Source organism: Penicillium taxi, assembly GCF_028828555.1.
Source record: "Penicillium taxi strain IBT 34144 chromosome Unknown utg000003l_segment0_segment0, whole genome shotgun sequence".
NCBI lineage: Eukaryota > Fungi > Ascomycota > Eurotiomycetes > Eurotiales > Aspergillaceae > Penicillium > Penicillium taxi.
This window is the reverse complement of record NW_026643205.1, coordinates 3,893,717-3,916,005: the sequence shown is the minus strand read 5'-3', so window position 1 is coordinate 3,916,005 and position 22,289 is coordinate 3,893,717. Positions and strand designations below refer to the sequence as shown.

The 22,289-nt window shown below is 46.7% G+C and overlaps 4 protein-coding genes across 4 annotated transcripts; 2 read left to right on the top strand and 2 right to left on the bottom strand.

The window, feature by feature from the left end:
* Positions 1-11,953: 11,953 nt before the first annotated feature.
* On the top strand, positions 11,954-14,055 carry N7495_004884 (trafficking protein particle complex subunit 4; the record flags this gene model as incomplete). Its single annotated transcript, XM_057207535.1, has 3 exons — positions 11,954-12,873; positions 13,503-13,625; positions 13,680-14,055. 3 exons carry the CDS (start codon positions 11,954-11,956, stop codon positions 14,053-14,055), a joined length of 1,419 nt encoding a protein of 472 aa, XP_057065215.1.
* A 296-nt stretch (positions 14,056-14,351) lies between these two features.
* On the bottom strand, positions 14,352-15,363 carry N7495_004883 (proteasome regulatory particle base subunit RPN10; the record flags this gene model as incomplete). The annotated part of the gene is made up of 4 exons (XM_057207534.1): positions 14,352-14,906; positions 14,971-15,190; positions 15,247-15,285; positions 15,338-15,363. The coding sequence occupies 4 exons, from the start codon at positions 15,361-15,363 to the stop codon at positions 14,352-14,354; spliced, it is 840 nt and encodes a 279-aa protein (XP_057065214.1).
* Positions 15,364-15,580: 217 nt separating this feature from the next.
* Positions 15,581-16,752, top strand: N7495_004882 (uncharacterized protein; the record flags this gene model as incomplete). The annotated part of the gene is made up of 3 exons (XM_057207533.1): positions 15,581-15,713; positions 15,770-16,025; positions 16,077-16,752. 3 exons carry the CDS (start codon positions 15,581-15,583, stop codon positions 16,750-16,752), a joined length of 1,065 nt encoding a protein of 354 aa, XP_057065213.1.
* Positions 16,753-17,955: 1,203 nt separating this feature from the next.
* N7495_004881 (GTPase-activating protein LRG1) lies at positions 17,956-21,826 on the bottom strand (the record flags this gene model as incomplete). Its single annotated transcript, XM_057207532.1, has 6 exons — positions 17,956-18,423; positions 18,480-18,766; positions 18,823-19,911; positions 19,972-20,628; positions 20,682-21,384; positions 21,443-21,826. 6 exons carry the CDS (start codon positions 21,824-21,826, stop codon positions 17,956-17,958), a joined length of 3,588 nt encoding a protein of 1,195 aa, XP_057065212.1.
* Between the last annotated feature and the right edge of the window lie 463 nt (positions 21,827-22,289).

Genomic DNA, 22,289 nt, shown 5'->3' with positions numbered 1-22,289 from the left:
GCCAGAAACCAACCTGCCGATCTTGGAGACATAGTGAGGAGGAACAAAGGCAATCTAAGCAAAAGTTCCTCCAGGGATTCAACAACAATAAGGAGAAAAACGGTGACTTCAATAAGCGATATAGGCAGTACATGGTATATTATAAAGGAGACGACGAGAGCGAACAAATAGAAGCCTTTGAAGCCCTTCTGGTCGACACCTAAACCATTGCCCTCTAGACCGAAGGAACAGACTCTAGTGAAGAAGAATATGACCACGTTGATACCTTCTTTACCTTATTCGGCTTAATTACTGCTAAGCAAGCTGTAGCAACGAGCTCAGAACTTGCTAATAGAGTGTTCTTGTATTCGCTTTTCGACAACTCTCGCCTACTAGAGCATACTTCGCTAGCTAACTCTGACCTATTTAGCTACACTACTATGCCTATCAGCCGATATAGTTCCCAAAATTTTATGGGAATCATGATCGACACCGGAGCCTCAAGAAAATCTACAGCCGGTTTTGGCCAGTTCTAAGCGCTCTAGAGGATTGAGAACATCAAATTGGATACCTCTATAGCTAGCGAAGTAGACGTCTAATTCGGAATTAGAACAACTTCTTCGATCGGATCAGCAAAAATCTCTACTCCTATTAGCAACATTCAATTCCACATTGTTAATATAGACACCCTATTCCTACTATATCTAGCGGATATAGACAACCTTGGAGTATACTATAACAACCTTAGGAATATAATCATCACTTCAAAACCAGGCAAGCATGATGAAATACCTATTATCCGCTGTTTTAGACACCCCTTCATGCTATAGGACGCACCCCTCTCCTCGTACCTAAGCATATCGTTTAGCATAAACCCTTGCTTCCTGACCGATACTGAGCTTAGACGACTACACCATCGCTTTGGCCATCCATTAGTCAGCCGACTCCAAAAGTTGCTCTAAAACATAGGCCATGAAACAAACACTATGGCACTGGAATGTAACAGGTTGAATCCTGGTGAACTATCACGTGGTTGTACCACGTGACCCACCAACCGCATACCTCACGATTCCACCCCGAATTGTTCACGTTCTTCAAGGATTTTGTAAACAGCATGTGCCTAGCTAGTTCTGAATTTAAGATTAGCTTTAGCCCTTCACATACAAAATCCTTCCTCTAACGAGAGTAAAACCCACGACCGACGATAAGAAAAGCGCTCTCAGAAAGTATCTGATCGAGCCACATACGACAGACGAACGAATCGCTCTCGGAAAGAATCCGATCGAGCATACCAACGAATACGAAAAGCTCTTAGAAAGTATCTAGTTGAGCATCCTACAAACGAATTGAAGACGGAAAGCATCCGATTCAAACACGAGAAGAAAACGAATATCTTCATCATCATGGCTGCAAGCGAACCGTCGAGCCCACCCGAGTGGGCCAGGACGTTGATGCAGCACATCAGTCAGACAAGTATTAGTACCGATGAGAGAATTAGAAGACTCGAAGAATTAGTGGTTCGGTCCCAGGAGCGGGCCGCTCCCGAACCACCCACGGAACCACAAGGGATACCAATCGAATCAACCAGCGATAATAACCAGAGTCGACGACCTCGCCCTCGTCTCCCCGACCCCGCGATGTATGCAGGAAACATCTCTGATTGGCCAACCTGGAGAATCTCGATAGAGAACAAATTGCTAGTAGACGGAGCTGCCATCGGTACCCCACAAGAGCAATTCCTCTATACATTTTCCCGCCTAGAGAAAATGGCCGCCAAGAACACCGGAACGTTTGTGAAGACACAACGAAGCGAAGGCAACCCGTATATGCTTCTGGAATATCTTGAGAGGATGTATGGAGACCCTAACGCTCGATCACGAGCAGCTCGGCGTCTACATCAGCTTAAACAGAAGCCCGACCAGCCTTTTTCACGATTCCTTCCCCAGTTAGAAAGAGAGCTCGCAGATGCTGGTGCAACCGAATGGCACGACGAAGCAAAACGACAACTCTTACTAAACGCTCTTAACGAAGATATGACGAATTCGCTTATGAATCGTGGTGTTCCCTATGATTTTATAGGTCTTATCACACGGCTCCACGAAATCGACACTGATAGCGAGACACTGAATATCGCATTAGGCAGACGCCAGTTATCCACTCGCCAGCGAATCCAAAGAGATCAATCAACCATAGCCACAGAGGATAGGATGGACTGGACTCCAACAGTAAACACGAACACCACACAGACGAATTCGTCCCGATTCGTGAACGAAAAGGGACAGGTTCGTAAAGAGGATCAACATCTCGTGGGAAAACGTGCAAAATGGGTCGAGAAAGAAGAACTCCAACGTCGCCGTACAGAAAAGAGATGTCTACGATGTGGTCGAGATAACTGTTGGCAAAGTATATGCCCTTTACTGCCCGCACGGAATCCGAACCAAGTAGTGGTACGGAATGCAGTAGTCGAAGAACCAAGATCGAGCCACCCCCGAAGAAGGGAGTATTCGCCAGCGATCGAAGAAGATGAAGCGGAGAATGATTCGGGAAAAGATTAGCTCCTGCACTAAACCGCGAGCAGGAGCAGAAGGGGGTTGAGAAGCTGCTAAAGAAAGAGGCGTCATTCTATGTCGATGCTAGAGTTAATGGAATTCAATTCGCGAAGACTTTAGTAGACAACGGAAGCGATAGCTATGCATCTATCAGCGGACACCTAGCGCAATCTCTTAACCTTCCGCGTATCCCGATTCCACCGCGAATCCTGAACGGAGTCATCAAGAATCAAGGACGGATCACTCAGGCCACATACTTCGATCTTGATGTTAATGGACTACAACAGCAGAAAGTCTTTGCCTACATCATTCCAAGACAGTCAGACGAAATGATACTTGGGACGCCTTGGTTAAAAGATGTCGACGGAGTTTACGCTGCGAAACGAGGGTATTTAGATATCCATTCGAGAAATGGAGAGCGCATTCGTTGTTGGAACCGTATCGACCCGTCAATCGGTCCAATAAAAGTAAAGAGATTGAAAGTACAGCAATCATCTGCGGGAGAAATCAAAGAACTATTCGATAGCGTTTCGTCGCCGGACCACCTCCGAATAGCCAAAGTGACTATGGACGATATCGACAAGGCGCTGCAACCTAAGAAATTCACCGATCCGAGAGCTAAACTTCCCCCACAATATCTCCCTTGGTTAGATGTTTTTAGCCAGGAGAAAGCAGACAAGCTTCCGAGCCATCGCCCAGGGATCGATCATAAGATACCCTTGACACGCGATGGAAATGGTAACGAATCGACACCACCTCATGGGCCATTATATGGAATGAATAGAGAAGAGCTATTAGTTCTACGAAAAACTCTTACCGATCTACTGGGAAAAGGATTCATACGAGTCAGCAAATCGCCAGCAGCTTCACCGGTGTTATTAGTACGAAAACCTGGTGGAGGCATCCGATTCTGTGTCGATTATAGAGGGTTAAACTCCATAACCATCAAGGACCGTTACCCCCTACCTCTGATTCAAGAAACACTACGAAACATGTCGAAGGCTCGCTGGTTTACCAAACTCGATATCATAGCGGCTTTCCATAAGATCAGAATGCAGGAAGGCGAAGAATGGAAGACAGCGTTTCGAACACGATACGGGCTCTATGAGTGGCTAGTTACACCTTTTGGCCTGACTGGCGCTCCCGCAACCTTCCAACGGTATATCAATGAAGTTCTACGCGAATTTCTCGACGAGTTTGTGTCAGCATATGTGGACGATATCATTATTTACTCCGACGGATCGATCACGGATCATAGACGAAAAGTACGCGAGGTGCTCCAGAAGCTAAGAGATGCTGGACTTCAATGCGATATCGAGAAATCTGAATTTGAACAGAGCTCTGTGAAATACCTAGGGTTCATCATACGAGCTGGAGAAGGTCTATGTGTAGACCCGAAGAAAGTTGAAGCCATTAAGCTATGGGAAGCACCTACTAATATCCGAGAAGTACGTGGTTTTGTTGGATTCGCTAACTTCTACCGGACGTTTATACCACGATTCGCAGATGTCTCTGCACCATTGGTGCAGTTGACAAAGAAAGATACGATATTTAAATGGGACAAGGAGAAACAAGAATCATTCGAGACCCTAAAGGACCTCTTTATCTCTGCACCAATATTGGCTCATTTCCGAGAAGACACCGAAACAATAGTGGAAACAGACGCATCTGGATGGGCGACAGGAGCAGTCTTATCACAAAGACAAGAAGATGGGACACTAAGACCATGCGCCTATCTCTCGCGTAAGTTCTCACCTGCAGAGACCAATTATATGATACACGATAAGGAATTACTCGCTATCATCCATGCGCTACGGGAATGGAAGCCAGAGCTGAAGATGGTCCCGCGATTCGTGGTCTTAACGGACCACAAAAATCTACGATACTTTCATAAGGCGCAGGATCTAAGCGAACGACAAATGAGATGGGCAGACATCCTGGCCGAATTCGACTTTGAGCTACGATATCGACCCGGGAAACAGGCGATCCAACCAGATGCTCTATCCCGGCGAGGACAAGACGAACCTAAAGGAATCTCTGATGAGAGGCTCACGAATCGTTTCCGGAAACTCTTCGAATCAGTAACAATCCGTAACAATAGCACTGAACCAAGTCCACCTTTAGACTTTGATATACCAGTGGCGATGTTTGAAGAAGCAGAAACGCAGGAAGCATGGAATAACGCGCGGAAGGAAGATCAAATATACCAGCAGTTCGCACTCGCACTTGAAAAGGGAGACCGACGAATCCCTGCCGAATCGAACCTGAAAATAAGCCTATCCGAGTGTGACTTAGATGAACGAAATCTTCTACGCTTTAGGAAAAGGACATGGATTCCAGACAACGAACCACTACGCACAACCTTGATCCAGAAGGTCCATGATTCCTACACGACTGGACATCCAGGACGGGACGCAACCTATACGATACTGGCCCGTAGATTCTTTTGGCCAGGAATGACGAACGATGTACGGAGATTCTTAAGGAATTGCACCATTTGCGGACGAAACACGATTTGGAGAGATTCGAAGCAAGGCCTACTTAAACCGTTACCGATTCCACAACGAATCTGGGCCGAACTATCCATGGATTTCATCACAGAACTTCCACCCACTGGGAAAGAAAGAGCGACGAATTGTCTAGTAATTACTGATCGGCTATCTAAAGGAGTGATCCTAATAGATATGCATAGTATTACTGCGGAAAGCGTCGCAGATGTCTTTATGAAGCATATTTATATGCATCATGGTTTACCGATAGCGATCACTAGTGACCGCGGCCCACAGTTCGTAGGGGGGTTCTGGCGAATCGTGTGCGAAAAGCTAAAGATTCGACGCCGATTATCTACCGCATTCCACCCCCAAACTGATGGAGCTACGGAACGCGCAAATCAAGAAGTCGAACGAATTCTACGCGCCTTTACTACGTACGCACAGGACGACTGGGCAAGTTTACTACCTATCGTAGCCATGGCGATCAATAACCGAGACGCAACCTCTACTGGACTATCTCCATTCTTCTTCACACACGGATACCATGTCGATCCAGTCGAAGTGATAGAAGTCCAAGCAGAGAAAGGACCAGAGATCGCAGCGGAAACGTTCACGAACCGGCTACAAGACGCCACCGATTGGGCAAATGCAGCGATGGCTATCGCCCAAGAACGCCAACAGGAACAAGCGAATCGTTCAAGACGAGCCGCTCCAGTCTATAATATCAACGATAAAGTATGGCTAAACCTACGGAATGTACGCACGATACGGCCTTCAAAGAAACTAGACTGGCTTCACGCCAAATACACAGTTCTAGAAGTGCCATCCTCTCATACAGTGAAGCTGGATGTGCCAAGCGGCATACATCCTGTCTTCCATGTTGAGTTAATAAGACCCGCGGCAACGGACCCGTTACCGTCACAAATCGTGGACGATTCGCAACCGCCTCCGCTGTTAGTCGAAGGAGATCTGGAATACGAAATTGAAGAGATCCTACAAGCAAGGACGCGAAAAATTGGACGTGGATCGCGGAGGGAAGCATTAGTGAAATGGCGAGGATACGCAGAACTGACATGGGAACCTATCGACGCAATGGAAAACTGCACAGCTCTCGACACCTTTGAACTACGATACGGACCAATTACGACTTCGAATGGACCCCGGAAAACAGGAGAATAGGAGGGGGGTATTGTAACAGGTTGAATCCTGGTGAACTATCACGTGGTTGTACCACGTGACCCACCAACCGCATACCTCACGATTCCACCCCGAATTGTTCACGTTCTTCAAGGATTTTGTAAACAGCATGTGCCTAGCTAGTTCTGAATTTAAGATTAGCTTTAGCCCTTCACAGGAATACCTCACCAAATTTTGCCAATTCTGCCAGAAGTTTAGAAAATCGCTAGGAAGATTCCGCTTCACCCTAAAGGACCTAGATGATATAAAATTCAACTTCAATATTATAGTCGATATTATATATATCGTAAATATGCCCCTCCTTTATATTATTAATAAAGCAACACGCTTTCAATCAGGCCGATAGCTAGATAATATTAGTGCTAAAAACACCTAGGATAAGCTACGATCATGCTGGATCGATATATATTTAGGCCCTCTAGACTAGATCACCCACGACGCCGGAAAGAACTTCATCAGTAAGGAATTCAAGACTTATACAAAAGCTATAGGCATAAACACAAGAAGTGTGCCTATTAAAGCGTATAACTTAATTGGTATGGTTAAACAATACCACAGCCCCCTACGCCGCGCCTACTAGATTATCATTGCTGAAATTCCTGGAATCGACCGAGAAATAGCCCTCTAAATAGCCTTTAAAGCAATTAACGATATAGCTGGACCAGGAGGTTTAGTCCCTATACTACTCGTTTTTGGCGCATACCCCCGAATGATTGACTTGTATTCCCCTTCACCATCAATCATATAGTATGCTATAGCAGTCAGAAAGGCGATGGCCGAGATATAGAAGCTCCTAGCAGAACGCCAAATCGCTGATGCATTAAACATGAGAAACGGCCTAAACACGACCGCAATCCATGATTTACTACTGAATTCACTAGTTCTTGTCTAGAGAGAAGGAAATATAGGAAAAACAGGTAATTAGACTAGGCCATATATACTACTATCGATTAAAGACGAAAACTATATAGTCAAACTGCCAAGTGGACCAACAGCATTTCGATCGATAGTGGTCAAACCATTTTATATAGAATCGCCGACTCTAAACCCAGAACTATAGGGAATAGACCAAATTAACCTGATGGCACCAGAAGCCAAAACTGAAACCCTCTCTGAACATACTAGATCATAGCCAGAACCTAGACGCTCTGGCTGAACATGGGTAGATAATCAAGAACAAGAACTTGCCCCTACTCCCTCGCAGCCCACGCAGCCATAGAAGCGTGGCCTAGGCCGTCCACGCAAGCACCCGATACCTATAACTGCCCCTGTCCCTAAAGAAGCGTAAAAACGTGGCCTAGGTCGCCCACGTAAACATTTTCCGCCTATAACTATCTTTTTACAAGAGGAGAGCAGCACCAATACTCAGTTCCGAGATTCAAGACAAAAAGAAATCAATAGGTTACTTGAAAAGGGAGTCTTTGAGCTTATCATAGAAGCCCCACCCAGTGTGCGACTATTTAATTCAAGATTCGTTGACGATATCAAGAATAAAGGCATAGAGCAGGCTTTCGAAAAATCAAGACTAGTCATTTAAGCATATAACAACCAAGAGAAAGACCTGGTTTTGACTTAATCGCCAATAATTCAATATGTCAGTCAGAGACTAATCCTTTACATCGCTGTAAGTCGCCAAGGCATTGCCGCTGAATCCAAGCTATTCCTCCGCGATATCTCCTAGACATATATCCAGTTAAAGACCACACTAAACCGTGAATTTTACGCACGCCCGCCGAAGGAACTAATAGGCCACCTCGGGAAAAACATACTTCTAAAGGTCATTAAGCCACTCTATGGCATCCCCGAAGCAGGAAACCACTGGTTCAGGACATATCACTCCCACTATTCGATAAACCTGAAAATGAACCAGTCGACATTTGACCTATGTCTTCTATATATAACAGATTCGAAAGGATTCGGTATCGTCGGACTTCAAACAGATGATACTCTTATCCTTGTAGATAACAAATTTACAGAAGCAGAAAAACAGGAGCTACAAAAGGCAAACTTCGCGGCGAAAGAACGCGAACAACTAACCATTGAAAATCTACTAAAATTCAATGGTGGAGTCATCGAATTGGCAATAGATGGAAGTATCACCCTTGCGCAGAAGGGCCAATGCGATAAGATCTCCCTTACCAACACCAAAGATGAATATATCGCCAAGCGCGCGAGAGGCGCCTATATAGCTTCAGTATATCAACCTAAAGCTGCGTTCGACTTATCATTCGCTGCCTAAGCGACCCACCTGGACAAAGATGACTATAAGTTACTGAACAAACGGCTCAATTGGTAAAGAGAAAATTCTTCTAGAGGACTCAAGTTCGTCGATTTAGACATAAAATCACTCCAACTTCTTGTCTTTATAGACGCATCATTTGCCAACAACAAGGACCTCTCGTCATAAATTGGCTATATCATTATGCTCGCCGACAAGGGAAACATTCAAATCGACAACACCAAGACTATAGAACCCAGCCAGATTGATAACTTCGCCAACGCTAATATCATTTACTGGAGCTCGATCAAATATAAACGAATCACTAGGAGCGTTTTGGCATCCGAACTTTACGCCATAGTTCATAGTTCAGATATCGCTTTCGCGATCAAGTCAACTTTGGATCAAATGCTAAAGGCGAACTTCCCAATCGTTTTATGCACTAATTCGAAATCATTATACGATTGCCTCGTGCGGCTCGGGTCTACATAGGAAAAGCGCCTAATGATAGATGTAATATGCCTGCGACAGGCGTATGAACACCGCCAAATCGCGTCAATCAAGTAGGTTGATGGAACCTCCAACCCAGCAGACGCAATGACCAAGGCCAAACCGTGCAATGCGTTAACTCAACTTATTGACACGAACAAAATCAATCTGAAGGCAATTGGCTGGGTCGAGCGATCGAATTGAATTTGGAAGTTAAAAATGGAGACTTTGATTTTTAAGGCAGAAGATTGGAACTCAGGACTACCATGCGAGCTTGTGATACTTTGATTTTATCAGTTGACCGCGTTTTACCCCTCTTAAAGTATGCCCAGTGTTGGAACAAATATCAGCTGACATACCAAGATCATGTGATCTTGGCATGGCAGCTACTATATCTTCTTTCACCTGAGCATTTTAGAATGACACTTCACTTTTACCCAATATGCATACACCTATTATATATGTACAGAAACGATATCAATAGCTGTCTGCTTCGGTAATAACCTAGTCAACCGACAGGAATCTTCGGTCTGGCCAACTTCAAACAACAAGATTGAACTCCAATAGCACTCGGTGTGTACAGAATCAGATGTTTTTCTATATTAAAGCCTGGTTATATTCCCGAACCAGGTGCAACAGATAAATGCCGAGTTTTTGCGTGCACCGGGCATCATATGAGATGAGATGATATTCTCTTGATGGTCTCTTCATAGAAAGAATTTCAATGTTCCTATTGCAATATCTTATTGTGTCGATACTTGTTTATTTCTCATGGTACTATCCAATAAAAACACGCCATCATCAATGGCGAAGAGGCGTTGGGGGTACCATACTATGTTTCTGCATATTTTGACCTTCCTCATATTCTAGTCGACTTTCACCTTGACGATGATCGTTGGTATTGAGTAGCCACAGAAAGTAATTTCACACAGCTGTCATCTTCCTCCTCGGTTTTCAATTACGTGCATACAGAAGATGTGATGTCATCACCTAGGCTACTGGCCTAGATTGGGGCTAACTTCGGACTATGTCATTATCAATGCTCACTCTAAGCGTGCTATTATCGCCCCCACCAGGGGCTTTTAGCTTTCCTTCCGAGCTTCCATTGCATCTGGGAAGTTAACTTTATTTTTAAAGCCGATATATTTTGCTTGCCCATGTGGAGACTCGCACTAGTCAGTACTGCTCAAGAATAGAACGTAAACCCATTTCGCCAGTGGTCAGCGAAATTTCGGCAGAGGCTCGCAAGAAACTCATCCGTTGTCGAGACTTGCTAGTGGTCAGGAAAACTTCGGCCGAAGCTCGCAAGAAATTTATCTCAAAATGAAACAAAGTTGGTAATCCTTATTAGCGTGTGGATTCGGGGATGATAGTCTTTGTTATACATCTATGTAGCTGGAGAAATCCTTGGGAGGGTCAAATATGCACAGACAACCCCAGGTAGATAAATATTCACGTCTAGACTCTCGGCTCCTTTATGATCTATAGAGATCATGTCTAGTCCATATCGTAGAAAATCTTGATGCTGAATAATATGAGATGTGGTGACAAGGCGTACGATATTGAAGCATCATTGTAAATTAATTAACTAGTATGAAGATATTTAAAAGCACTCTGTAATTAGAATTATATCGATTCAATGATCTACCTTTCCCGGGGATTGTGTAGTGATTCCCCCCCCCCCCCCCCCCCGCCGTGTCGGTTCTTGGCATTGTGAATTGTTAACCTCCTTCCTATTTCGCTCATTGTTAATTTATAATACCCCCAGAGGTCTGGAGAATTTTGGTATTAGAATTACGCTGTCCACGGCTTTCGGAAACCTCGCAGGCTGGCTAAAACTGGATATAGCATTTCCCCCCGATTTCAACGTCCATTTTAATATATCCAAGTTCAAGTATACCATGCTTTCAGTGGATAGAATCGCGATCCAATTAAAGACCAATTGACCAATGGCACTGAAACTCACGTGAGTTGATAGATTTACCAAGTTGTGGTTAGTTACTTTCCCATACAACCTTGGAACTGAATACTAAGACATTCGAGATTGAAACAATGATAGCCTCTGAGGAGCCATTGTCAAACAAAATAGCTTTTAATTGACGTATCCGACGAGTAATATCGGGGCTGTGTTCGGATAGTCCGAGTTCCAGAGTTGTTTTCTACATGTACACTCCGTAGACACGGGGGAGTTCCGCGATCCGTCAAATGCGATAGTGGAATTTTTGGGGGCCATGGAAATCTTGGTACTCCGTAATTGTTGTCGGTTTGATCTATTCTGGGTCTCCACAGCTCATGAAAATGATCACTAGAATGCACAACATTCACATACTACGATATGAATAATTGTATTATTATTTTCATATGTAAGGAAACCTAGAGCAATCTGTGATGAATTCTCGGAAATCTACACCGTTTACCTATTTAAGTATACGCAGAACCCCCATATGCTTATTTCGCTAGTCCGTCTGGGGATGCAAATCCACATGAGCACTTTATCTTAGGGGCCAGTTATGCCCTCATGGGCCCGGGGCAATGAACTAGATTTCATTCGTCAGCTCTGGGCCCGCCTTTTTAGCTCTTCCAATTCTTTAGCTAGGGGTGTTCTCCTATATTTCGCTTCTCAAAATCATACCATTATTGAATCATATCCCTAGGCATCACTCACAGAGACTACTCTTGATATAAATTCATCGAACATGTCTAGTTCAGCATACAATACTAATGGATCATCATCACTCGCTGAGGATTCATTGTACGCTCGAGGTTTCCCGTTTGATATCGATATGACTTCCTGGGGGGTAACGCAGTCATGGTCAAAGGACGACGAGTTGACTTTTTTCGATGGCCACCAGTCTCTCGAGGGCTCGCAGTATAATCAGTTTTCTTCATGGCCAGGTGCACTGTCAAGCTTTTCCCATTCTCACAACACACGCAGTTTACCCCCGTTGAACTGTGAAGTATATCCACCATTGCAACCCAGAAACATTACTGAGCAAGTCAACTTTTTACCCGGGACTCAAGTCAATAATATGATGATCCTGAATCAACCTCAAGTCCACGACATCCAGTCGAACTCTCACTCTTTCATCAAGGCAGACTTTAATACCGACTTTGGCTTCCAGTCCGATCGTAATCTCACCCCAGAGGAACAATGGACTCCAACACAACTCTCAAGTTCACCATGGTCTTCCACAAAATCGTATGATCCAACGTCTCTACGACCAGGTTGCTTCACCTCCTCTGCCCGAGTACGCAAACCTGGTCCTAAGCGCCGCCAAGTGTTGCTGAGGGGTCGTAGTCGCCGGCAACAAGGCGCTGCCAGTACAGATGCCTCCAGTGGAGGGCAGCGCACGTTTACATGCAGCTTTGCAGCATATGGATGCCAAAGCACATTCATTTCCAAAAACGAATGGAAGCGCCATGTCAGCTCCAAGCACCTTCAACTAGGCTTTTATCGCTGCGACGTAGGCAAATGCAATGAGCACGCCATAATAAACAGCACCTCTACCCAATCGTCCACTTCCCCATCCTCTTCGCCACGAAACTCCTCTCATTCTCTGGGAAAGCTCAACGACTTCAACCGCAAAGACCTTTTCACCCAACACCATCGCCGAATGCATGTACCCTGGATGCAGCCTGGCATGCGACGAGTCCCTACTGATGCAGACTACGAGGAATTTGAAGAAAGTCTGGAAGAAGTGCGCCAGCGGTGTTTCCACGAGCTTAGGCAAGTGCCACAGCAGAGCAGTTGTGTGTTCTGCTCGAGAACTTTCTCGGGTAAGTCCAGTTGGGATACTCGCATGGAGCATGTCGGTCGTCACTTTGAGCGGGATGATCCTGAGAACTTACGTGAAGAGGCCGAGGATGTTGCATTGCGCGATTGGGGGCTTCGAGAAGGCATTTTGGTTTTGAAGGATGGTGGATGTCTTCTAGCCAACTTGATAAAGGGGTGATATCTACGGCTAGGACTGTCCAAGGCTGGGCGAATGATGACTCTGCCGGTATAGTTCAAAGCTGAAGCTTTGAACTTTGGAATTGCTCCACAGGTGTTTTGCTGGAAACCTTGGACGGTTGGATAAGGTCTACTGCCCAGGCAAGTGGCATTCATAGATGGATGAACATATGAATTTAGTTTTATCGATATCTATATCGATGTCTATATCGATAAAGTGTTTAGATACTGATTTTGAATTTATTTTATCAATATCAAGGACCTTGGAAATACCAAAAACAGTTGCGAACTATAATATAGACAAACAAGTGGTACTTTGTGCGATATGATTGGTTAGAATGGCCATTTCTCCACTTATAACGGCCTAGCGCATCATAGAATAAATAGGTCACTTTAACCCCAATTCTCACATTACGGCTTTCATGATTGAACACTGAATGAGCTTTGTCTCAACTCCAATTTTGAAAATTTCCAATACCTCTTCTACTCGCTGCAACTTCAATAGGCATGCCACATACACAATAGCTTGTCCTTTACCTAATCAACACACGAGGCCACGCTACTAGCCATGTGTGTCCTAATCCCGCTATAACATCCAAGGCGCGCAACTGACATAATACCTCTAGGACTGTTTTCTCTCTCATTATAATCAATAAGGCCGGTGGCTTAATTTACCAGCGCGAGTTCCAAGCTGGTCTGCACAAACTCTCCACAAACGACTATCTTGTTCTCGCTGGTACCTTCCATGGGTAAACTCCGACCATGAAACCCCCTGATCATGCCAATCGCTGACCATATAAAAGTGTCCATGCTATTACGCGCTCCATCACCCCCAAGATTCCCCTAGTCTCAGCTGTCGCTTCGCCTTCCGTCTCCTCCCCTAGCACCAATGCTCCTGTCTCATCTGGGAATAGCTTTCCCAACCCCGGCGTACCAGTTTCAGGCCTAGAACATCTCGAGACGGATCGCTTTCGATTGACTTGCTTCCAGACTCCGACAGGGACTAAATTTTTGCTGTTCACAGACCCCATGACTGGCAATGTGGATACGATCATCAACAAGATCTACGAGCTGTACGCAGACTACGTGATGAAAAACCCCTTTTATCAGCTCGAGATGCCAGTGCGGTGTGAATCATTTGATCGACATCTTGGGGCATGGTTGAGGGGACGGGCATAGTCCCAAAGCTGAAATTAGCAATGAGTTCCAGTGATGGACTGGGAATTATGATTTTACGACCCAGAAATTATTTCTTCTCTGATGTTTTTGCTGTAGTTGGACATTAGAGACCTTGCTCGGCGGTAGACAACAAACCCGGAGCTTTTGCATACATAGTATCAAATCGTATCAATATTCCAGTGCAACGTCCCCAAGAGAAAGGGGGAAGATCAGGTCTAGTGTATACAGGAATACATAAACAAAGAAGCAAACGCCGGGTATGCATCACATATCGTTTCCGAATAGAACTTGGAAATTTACGCAGTGTCCATCTTGTCCTCGTCTTTATCTTTGTCTCCGCTGGATCCGCCGTGGCCCTCTTCAGGGATCTCACCCAGCTCCGTCTTGCCCTCCTGTGCCTCATGGTCACGCTTCTCCTTCTCCTGGCGATTCTTCTCCTCTTCCAAGGATAACCGAAGGGCAAACGCCAACTCAGGGTCATCCTCGGCCGCATCCTCAAAGTTGAATCCACCGTCATCACCACCATCACCACCGGACGCAGCCCCGGCGCCGGCATTCTCACCGCCCAGGATCCCGGTTGACTGGAGCTCCTCGCTAAGCAGATAAGGACCCGGTGGGATGATGGCAAGGTTGGAGCTCTCCTTGCTATTCACGTTCTCCACAAAAGCCTCCAGCTTCTTGGTCTGATCGGACTCCAGATCACCGAACGCTATCACATCAATTGAGACGTTGTTCTTCTTCATCTTCTTAGCCAACTTAACCAGGCTGTCTTGTTCTTCTGCAATCGGCGAGCAGGAGAAAACGATAATGCGTTGCCGTTGGGACTTCTCAGAGCGGTGCTTCAGTGCCAGCTAAAATTCCAGGGAGGATTAGTTAGTGTAAGATCAGGGAATCTCCAAGATGGGAGCAACGTACACCGGCGACTTGAATACTGGAGCTAAAATGGGAAGTGCCATGAATCTTTGTACTATGTAGGCCGGCAAGAATGCCTCCGAATTCGGTGGTGAACGTTGAAAGAACCTCGGGGCCCTTGCCGCCCATACTCATGAGGCCGACAGCTGATTGTGGGTTAGCGCGCATCTTGACATTGTGGATGACGCTGACGGCATCAACTTGAGCTTGCCAGCGGGTTGATCTGTAGAAATGAAATGATTAGACAATGTTGAGAAAGTTTGATGGCTGGATACACACGTGTAGTCTCCATTGCGACTGCTTTCGCTGTTGTCGACACTGCAGAACATATTAGCAACACTAGAAGCTTGATTCAGGAGAGATAACAAACATTATCATGGTAGCTTCGAGCGTCATGATGGCGATGGGGTGAAAAAAATGGACGAAAGTGGTTTTTAAGGGAAGTAGAATGAGGCAAGACTTGAAGGTTGATGACGATGAGGTGAGATGCAGCTCTCGATTCTGCCGGTTTTGTCCGCCCCAGCACGCTGTTTGTTGTGGCTCCGCGCCTCCACATTTCTTATTCTCCATTGTCCTGCCACTCCTACATTTGACTATTGTCTGATGCACAAAGATGGCCACCCTGAAACGCAAATCCCCAGAGTTTATTGACACGCCAGATGCCGCCCTTACGGGCAGGCCAGCCAAGAAGCTGCGCTTGACGCACAGCCAGAAACAGGCGTTGATGGATAATCTCCAGCTTGAAAGTAAGTGGGGGTTGATATTTTCTCTATAGTATGGTCGAATACTTATATCTTGCCAGTCACTGAGCGAGCTCGTAAACTTCGCTCTCAATATGCCCTTCAGGCGAGTGATCTCCGATCACGCATTGAACGACGCGTCAACCGCATCCCTGTCTCTCTTCGCAAGGCCAACATGGGCGAGCTCTTTGAAAAACATAATCAAGCACAAGCCATGTCTCCAGCACGAAAGTTCTCTCCTACAAAGGCTTCGCGCTCCGTCACCAACATGGCGTCCATAGATCAAGCCCTCTCACCGCATGGCCGGACACGCCGAAGGTATGGCACTTTACACATGATAACCGGAGTAAACTGCTAACCGATTCGCAGCCGCGAGGGTCACTACTCTGACAAGGAAAACGCGACAGCCACCGGTGAGCCCGACGGTCTCAAGAACCCCAAACGTCGCGTCAACCCCACAGCAGGAGGTCCCTCTCGTGTCGTCTCCCAGGAGATGCGAGGCAACGACAACCGCATTCTGTCGCCCAAGTCAAGCAACTCACGAACTTACCCCCAATCTCCCTTCCACACTTCTCCTGAAAAGGGCCAGCCTTCCTATCTGGCACGGCCCATGTCCCCATTGAAGCCCACCAGCCCTCTACGCGCCGCGGGACCATCCAGTCGTCCCCGTGGAGCTACCACATCAACCGTTCGAGACAATTGGCAACAACCTACAGGCAAGAAAGCCACCTCCCGTGCTGCAACCGGCCCCAAGTCTGTCAGATCACCTCCACCACGCTCTGCAACTCGACAGGGAGAACGCAAGAATAGCATTTCATCTGTCACGTCCACAGGTACGACTGTCATGAAGCCTATTCGAACTGGTGCTGGAGCTCGAAAAAACGCTGCTGGGACCACATCCGCAAATACCGTGAAGAAACCAGCTATTCCCCGGGCGCCGGCTGCGTCTCTGGCACTGAAGAGACCCGCGACAGCACCTGGCATGCGGAAAAACACTGCTCCAGAGCCATCTCGTGGTACACGTGCTCTGCGTAAGCGTGTCTAAAGGTATAACAGCTCGCTCATGGCATAATATTTATTTTTTCATTTTTTTCAATGCGCGGGAGAGAATTAGCATTGCTTGGAGAGTGGATGGAGTACTTTTGATTTCTTCCACGGACTGGTTTATCGGCGTCTGATTGCTTTATTATGAATGGAATATTAGGAATTAACTCAGCATTGGTCAATTTGATATTGTATTTTCTTTTGTAATCCCGTCTGCCAATTGTACTTTCGAAGCCACTGAAGTAAACTTGTGAACATTCCCAAGTCAATCACTTGAGTGTCTGAAGAAAAGATTACCAAGCTCACCCCAACTTCGGTATCAATTGTACTTGGCAAGCATTACTTTCATACTAAGTTCAGTACTTACTACGTATGCAACGACGAGCTAGGATTGGCAGCCTGTCAGTTGTCTTCCAAGGTTTAGAGTACCACCAAAAAACAGAGATAAAAGTTATCAAGACGACAGCGCCGATGAGATTTTCTATCTGAAGCCAGAGTAAAGTAGGCCAAAGGAAGAAAGTATTAACCATCAGAATGGGAGGTAGAAAAACTCCATTTAGACTCGGCACAGGTATCATTGCAATCATGCTGTTTGACAAGGAACAGACGGAGAAAATTCAAGAGATCCTAGACCTTGTAGATGCAGGTCGAAGGATTGAAGAAGAAGAAATAACAAAAAGAAGAACCAAGGTGGAATTTGGAGCGCTAGTCCCAGAGGGAAGAGACAAAGGCTATGAGCATGCTCGGAACTGAATGAAATCAGGATCTGAAAAATCCCGAGGGAAGATATGGGTATGACTGATCTCCAGAATCAGATGCAAAACAAGAAAAAAGGAAACCCACAAGTGGAGGTACTGTAACCTTCAGTTTGCGAAGAAAAATATAAGAAAAAGAAGAAGTGTTGAGAAGGAAGTAACAATCCATCTGAACGAATCAGCTCGCTGATCACTTTTGGAAATTTTCATGTAAGAGAAAAGAAGAAGAACTCCGTCAACCAAGCCCGTCAGTCGAGATGAAAGAAACGACACAAATAGGAACGCTAAAACAAGCTCTCGTAAAATTAACCGGAGCAAAGTACACCATGGGCAGGGAAATATGGCGCCGTGTTGGTTGATGCAAATCAAGGTCATCGATAAATGGTGTATCACTAGCGCAGCTGTGCATGAGAAAATGAAAAAAGGAGGAAATTAGACAAGCCACCTCTCTACCCCGTGACTCCCATAGCGCCTTGACTGGGACGAGGTCGGTAGGGCAGCCCTTGGCTGTCGGACGATCCTGCGTTTCCTTGACCTTGACTATCATTACTAGTGCTACGCTCTCGATGATAAGCGGCAGGCGGGGGAGGAGGCATGAAATCCAACCCAGCTTGGGGAGTGACACTTGAGGAGTGCGAATGACCTTGGCCACTCGGTCCAGGAACGTGGCGAACAGAACTTTGCATCTGCCAAGCAGTATCCTGGGAAGGATCGGTCTCAATGCGAGCAGATGTCGGGGCATTGGCACTTCTGTTATTATTGGTAATTGTGAAGGTTTCACCGCCGTTTTCGGCTCGCTGCGAAAAGCTACCGCGACTGATATCACCGTACCGCTTCAAGATCTCCTTTGTAGTCACCTCGGCATTTTCTCTAAAAAGGGTGGGATCACTGAGGATGGATTGCAAGTCCTCCGGAATCTAGCAACAGTCAGTTTATGTCTAACGTCAAAGGGACAATACATAGATTGACTGACCTCGCACATAGCGTCATTGTAAGTGATGAGAGCATTGACTGCTTCGATGGCCAAGAAGCTTTCATCAACAGTACTGGTTTTGGTATTGGGGTACAGGATATTGGGGGTCATCACGGTTGCAAGATTGTGAATATCCATTTTGCTTCCAGATTCCTCATCTACATGTGAGAAAGACGATGTCCAGTTGAGGAATGAGAAGAGGACTTCCATCGTATCACGATGGGCCTTGGGTAGAAGACAGCACGCTAAATGTAGCACTCGCTTCTGTTTTTCAATATCGGGTAGTTCTAGCATATAGGTTAGCATATCTTGTTGACAGAGGTGTGCGAAAGGGCCAGCTTACTTTGTGCTGCGACGAAAAGACGGTGCAGCTTGAAAGTCATGAGAGGATCCGGCATCTCGCGAAGGAACTTCTTCAGCAGAGCGGCAATCTGGACAGGGCCTTCTTTGGTCATATCTACCTGCTCATATTTGGTATCGATGAGCTCTGCAAGATCCTTGAGGCGCCTAATATTGCCGTTCTTGCGGAAAACACCCTCGACCGACATGTCCATCTGCCGCATTGCGGAGACAGCGTCATCAACGAGGGCCGGAATTCGCAAGGCACCCGGACCAACACCATGGCTGGACTCAGTTCCCTCTTTCTCAACCAAGTAGTCTAGGGAGACACCAAAAACCCCCTTCTTCTTGCCACCCTTCTTGTTGTCTTTGAAGGCACGGCCAAAAATGTTCCAAATGGTGGGCTTCCTCGACTCTATGAGAGAAAGCAACTCTTCCATGTTGAACTGACCTTCCAACAAGGGCTCCATGGACAAAACAGCAACGTGGCGGACAATGAAGTATTCCAGGGCAGTGAGTTCTGAAAAGTAGCGCTTGGCACGAATTGTAGGCTCCATCAGGTATTCGAGACCGGCACCCGACACTCCACGTTGGTGGCCAGGCCGATAAACAGGCATTGGCTCCTGGGCACCAACAAGTCTGGTTCCCGCGTGTCTGTAAGCATTTGGTCGCTGTTCTTTGGCTTGTTCGGCGGCAACAATACGTGGAATATCATCCAAAGTGAGAGCATCTTGATTTCCAAAGGTCAGATCCTTGACAGTCTCGCCATTTGCATCCCTTTCCTCAACAATTTGGAAACCAGGACCGCGGGGGTCACTGCCGTCATTGCCAGAAGATCCAGGCCGGGCGCTCCGACCTTCAGGGCCATCAATGATTCGAGATGCGCGCGCCTTCTTATAGGTGGTGGATAAGGTGCGTTCATTGCGGATCGAGCGCAGGCGGCGCATCTCACCAACGGTCTGTTCAAGCGAGGTCTCTTCCAGGCCCTCTCGACCACCACTGTAAGACATAGAGCGAGTATTGGGACGGCGACCATCGCCACCATGGGCTCGGTAGCCTTCCTTATTCTGGTATTCGTTGAGATTGGGATCATCTGATGTACAGTCAGTCATTAGGAAGAACCATGGTCAAGATAGATCGGAGTAAAACTTACCGGACGTGTGAGGCAAAGATCCTCCTGCACGGAGCACAGCCAAAAGACGAGCTAGTGCGACCTTCAGCAGGAACACGTACTGCTGTAGCTTTGAAACCTGGGCAAAGCCATGAACAACACTTGAGTCTAGGTTTTGCTGATGAACACAATCCAAACAATATGTCCGCTTTTCGCTCTCATGCCAGAGTGCATCTGAAAGAGTTGTGCTCAGGTCCTTCTCACATGAAGAGCAAGAAAGGTGAGACGGTTTAAGATGCCAGCGCCTATCCTCCAGAATAACACATTCGTCGTCAATCGGCTCTTTGCATGAGATGCAGCAATCTGAAAGTTGATCTGCCAAGCCCTCCACACCTGCAGTCAAATCGATGGGGGTCTCATCGTCATCTTCCGGCGGAGCAAGTCCTTCCATGTCACCAAGATGAGTCAGGAAATCATGCAGACCGACTGGTGCCGATTTCTCACGTTCCAGCTTCAGGGCACCTTGAAGGCCAATGCGAATAAGAAGCTTTAGGTAATGGGCCAGACCCGTCACCAAAGAAAGGAGCTCCTGGGTAACACCGAGTTTCCGAACGCCTGTCTCCTGGGTCTTGGACAAAAGTGCAAAGAATGCCACGATCTTCTTGCAGAGGAGTTTGGCCTCTCGTCCGTATGACAATTCTGTCATGGAAAATCAGTAACAAAGCCGATAGATTGAACCGAGTCACACATACCTTTGACACCCTGTGATTTGATAAATGCGGCCAACTGATCGACGGCTGCGAAAAGGATATCAACGTGGCCAATAAACCGCTTAGCCACGAGAACACCGTCTATATACGCCCCGTTACTAACATGCAAGAGCATGTCGGAAATGCAAGCAGCGGATGATTCCTCAAAGGCAGAAAGAGTGCTCCAGATATTGTAGACCTTCTCTTCCATGATGTCTTCCTCTGTACGAATGCGCTCACGGTCCTCTGGACTGGCATCCACATCCACAGGGGGCGGCTCCCAAGTCTGACCGGCGGGAGATAGGCGCACGTTCCAAAATTTGTGAATCATATAACACTCAGGGTGCCAGTGCTGATTTTGACCATTGCGATAAATTTCCACAAATTGTTTCAAAATCGCGGTATGACACCCATGGCATCTTTGAGCGAACTGAGTAGAATAGTGAAAGTGGCAGTATACCTTGCCCTCGTGTTCGTAGTAGGAATCCTGAGCGCCAAACACAGTTGGGCATACCGAGCATGTGAAGTGTTCGATGTGGTATTTTCGATCTAAGGCTGTGATGTAGGAACCGCGCAAGGCGCCACCACAATCGTGGCAAAGGAGGTTCAATCGTCGAAAATAATCGGTTTCGCAAAGAGGGAACTGACAGCTCCCATCTTCGGAATCGACGGGGAAAAACTTGGAAGCAACAATCTCTCCGCAGTCCTTTTGAGGGTCAGTCATCATATGAAGCTCGATAAAGCAATTCCAAATCCCGACTTACCTCGCACTTGAAGCACTCGAGATGGAAAGTTCCACCTAGCGCTCTCACAAACTGGCCTGTTAGAGGCTCATTACATTTTTGGCACACTCTCGAGGAGGCAGGTGATTTGGTAGGAGGTCGTCCATTCGGGCGCGATCGATCACGGATATTTGATTGATCTCGGTATCCCGCTTGTTCTGGCTCCAGTGAGCGCCCTGTGCGTGCGTCGTCTGGGGTCAAGGGGCTATTTCCTGCTGTTCGAGTCGTTGGAGACTCGAAGGGGATCAGACTGTCTTCTGGTGAAGTCGGGGTATTTCGTTGGTAGCTTGTTCCATAGCCAGCAGTATTGAGTGTGGGATGAGGTTTACCAGCGACCAGACTAGCCGGGAGCTCAGCGGGGGCCATGATGGTGTGTGCCCAGTCACAGATCAACAGAATCGAATCGCACTGGACGGTGGCGCAGTGGACACTGCATGCAAGGGAAATTCAAGGAACAGACGAGTATCGGTACGGTATGCAAAAAATTGAACGAGTCCTATGAAAAGGGAAAGAATTTGTTAGGGGTTTGATCTCTGCATTTCATATTTGAGGTCGAGTCCTCCGGTTTCACTCACTCTCACGCCATGTAGACCAGCGACACGGGGGTGGCAGTTTTAACGGTCAGGTAAACACGCAAAAAATAGGGCCTAGGAGGGATAAAGATATCGATAGATCAAGTTTTTTGACAGTCGAAGGAAGGATGTTCAACGCGCAATCGGGGGAGTTGCAGGACGCGGGGTGAGGCTGGGAGATTGACAGGTTTGGCGCTTGCAGCAAGGTCCACAAATTCTTGGCTAGAAACACAAGAAGGGTAGAGAGAGTAACAAAG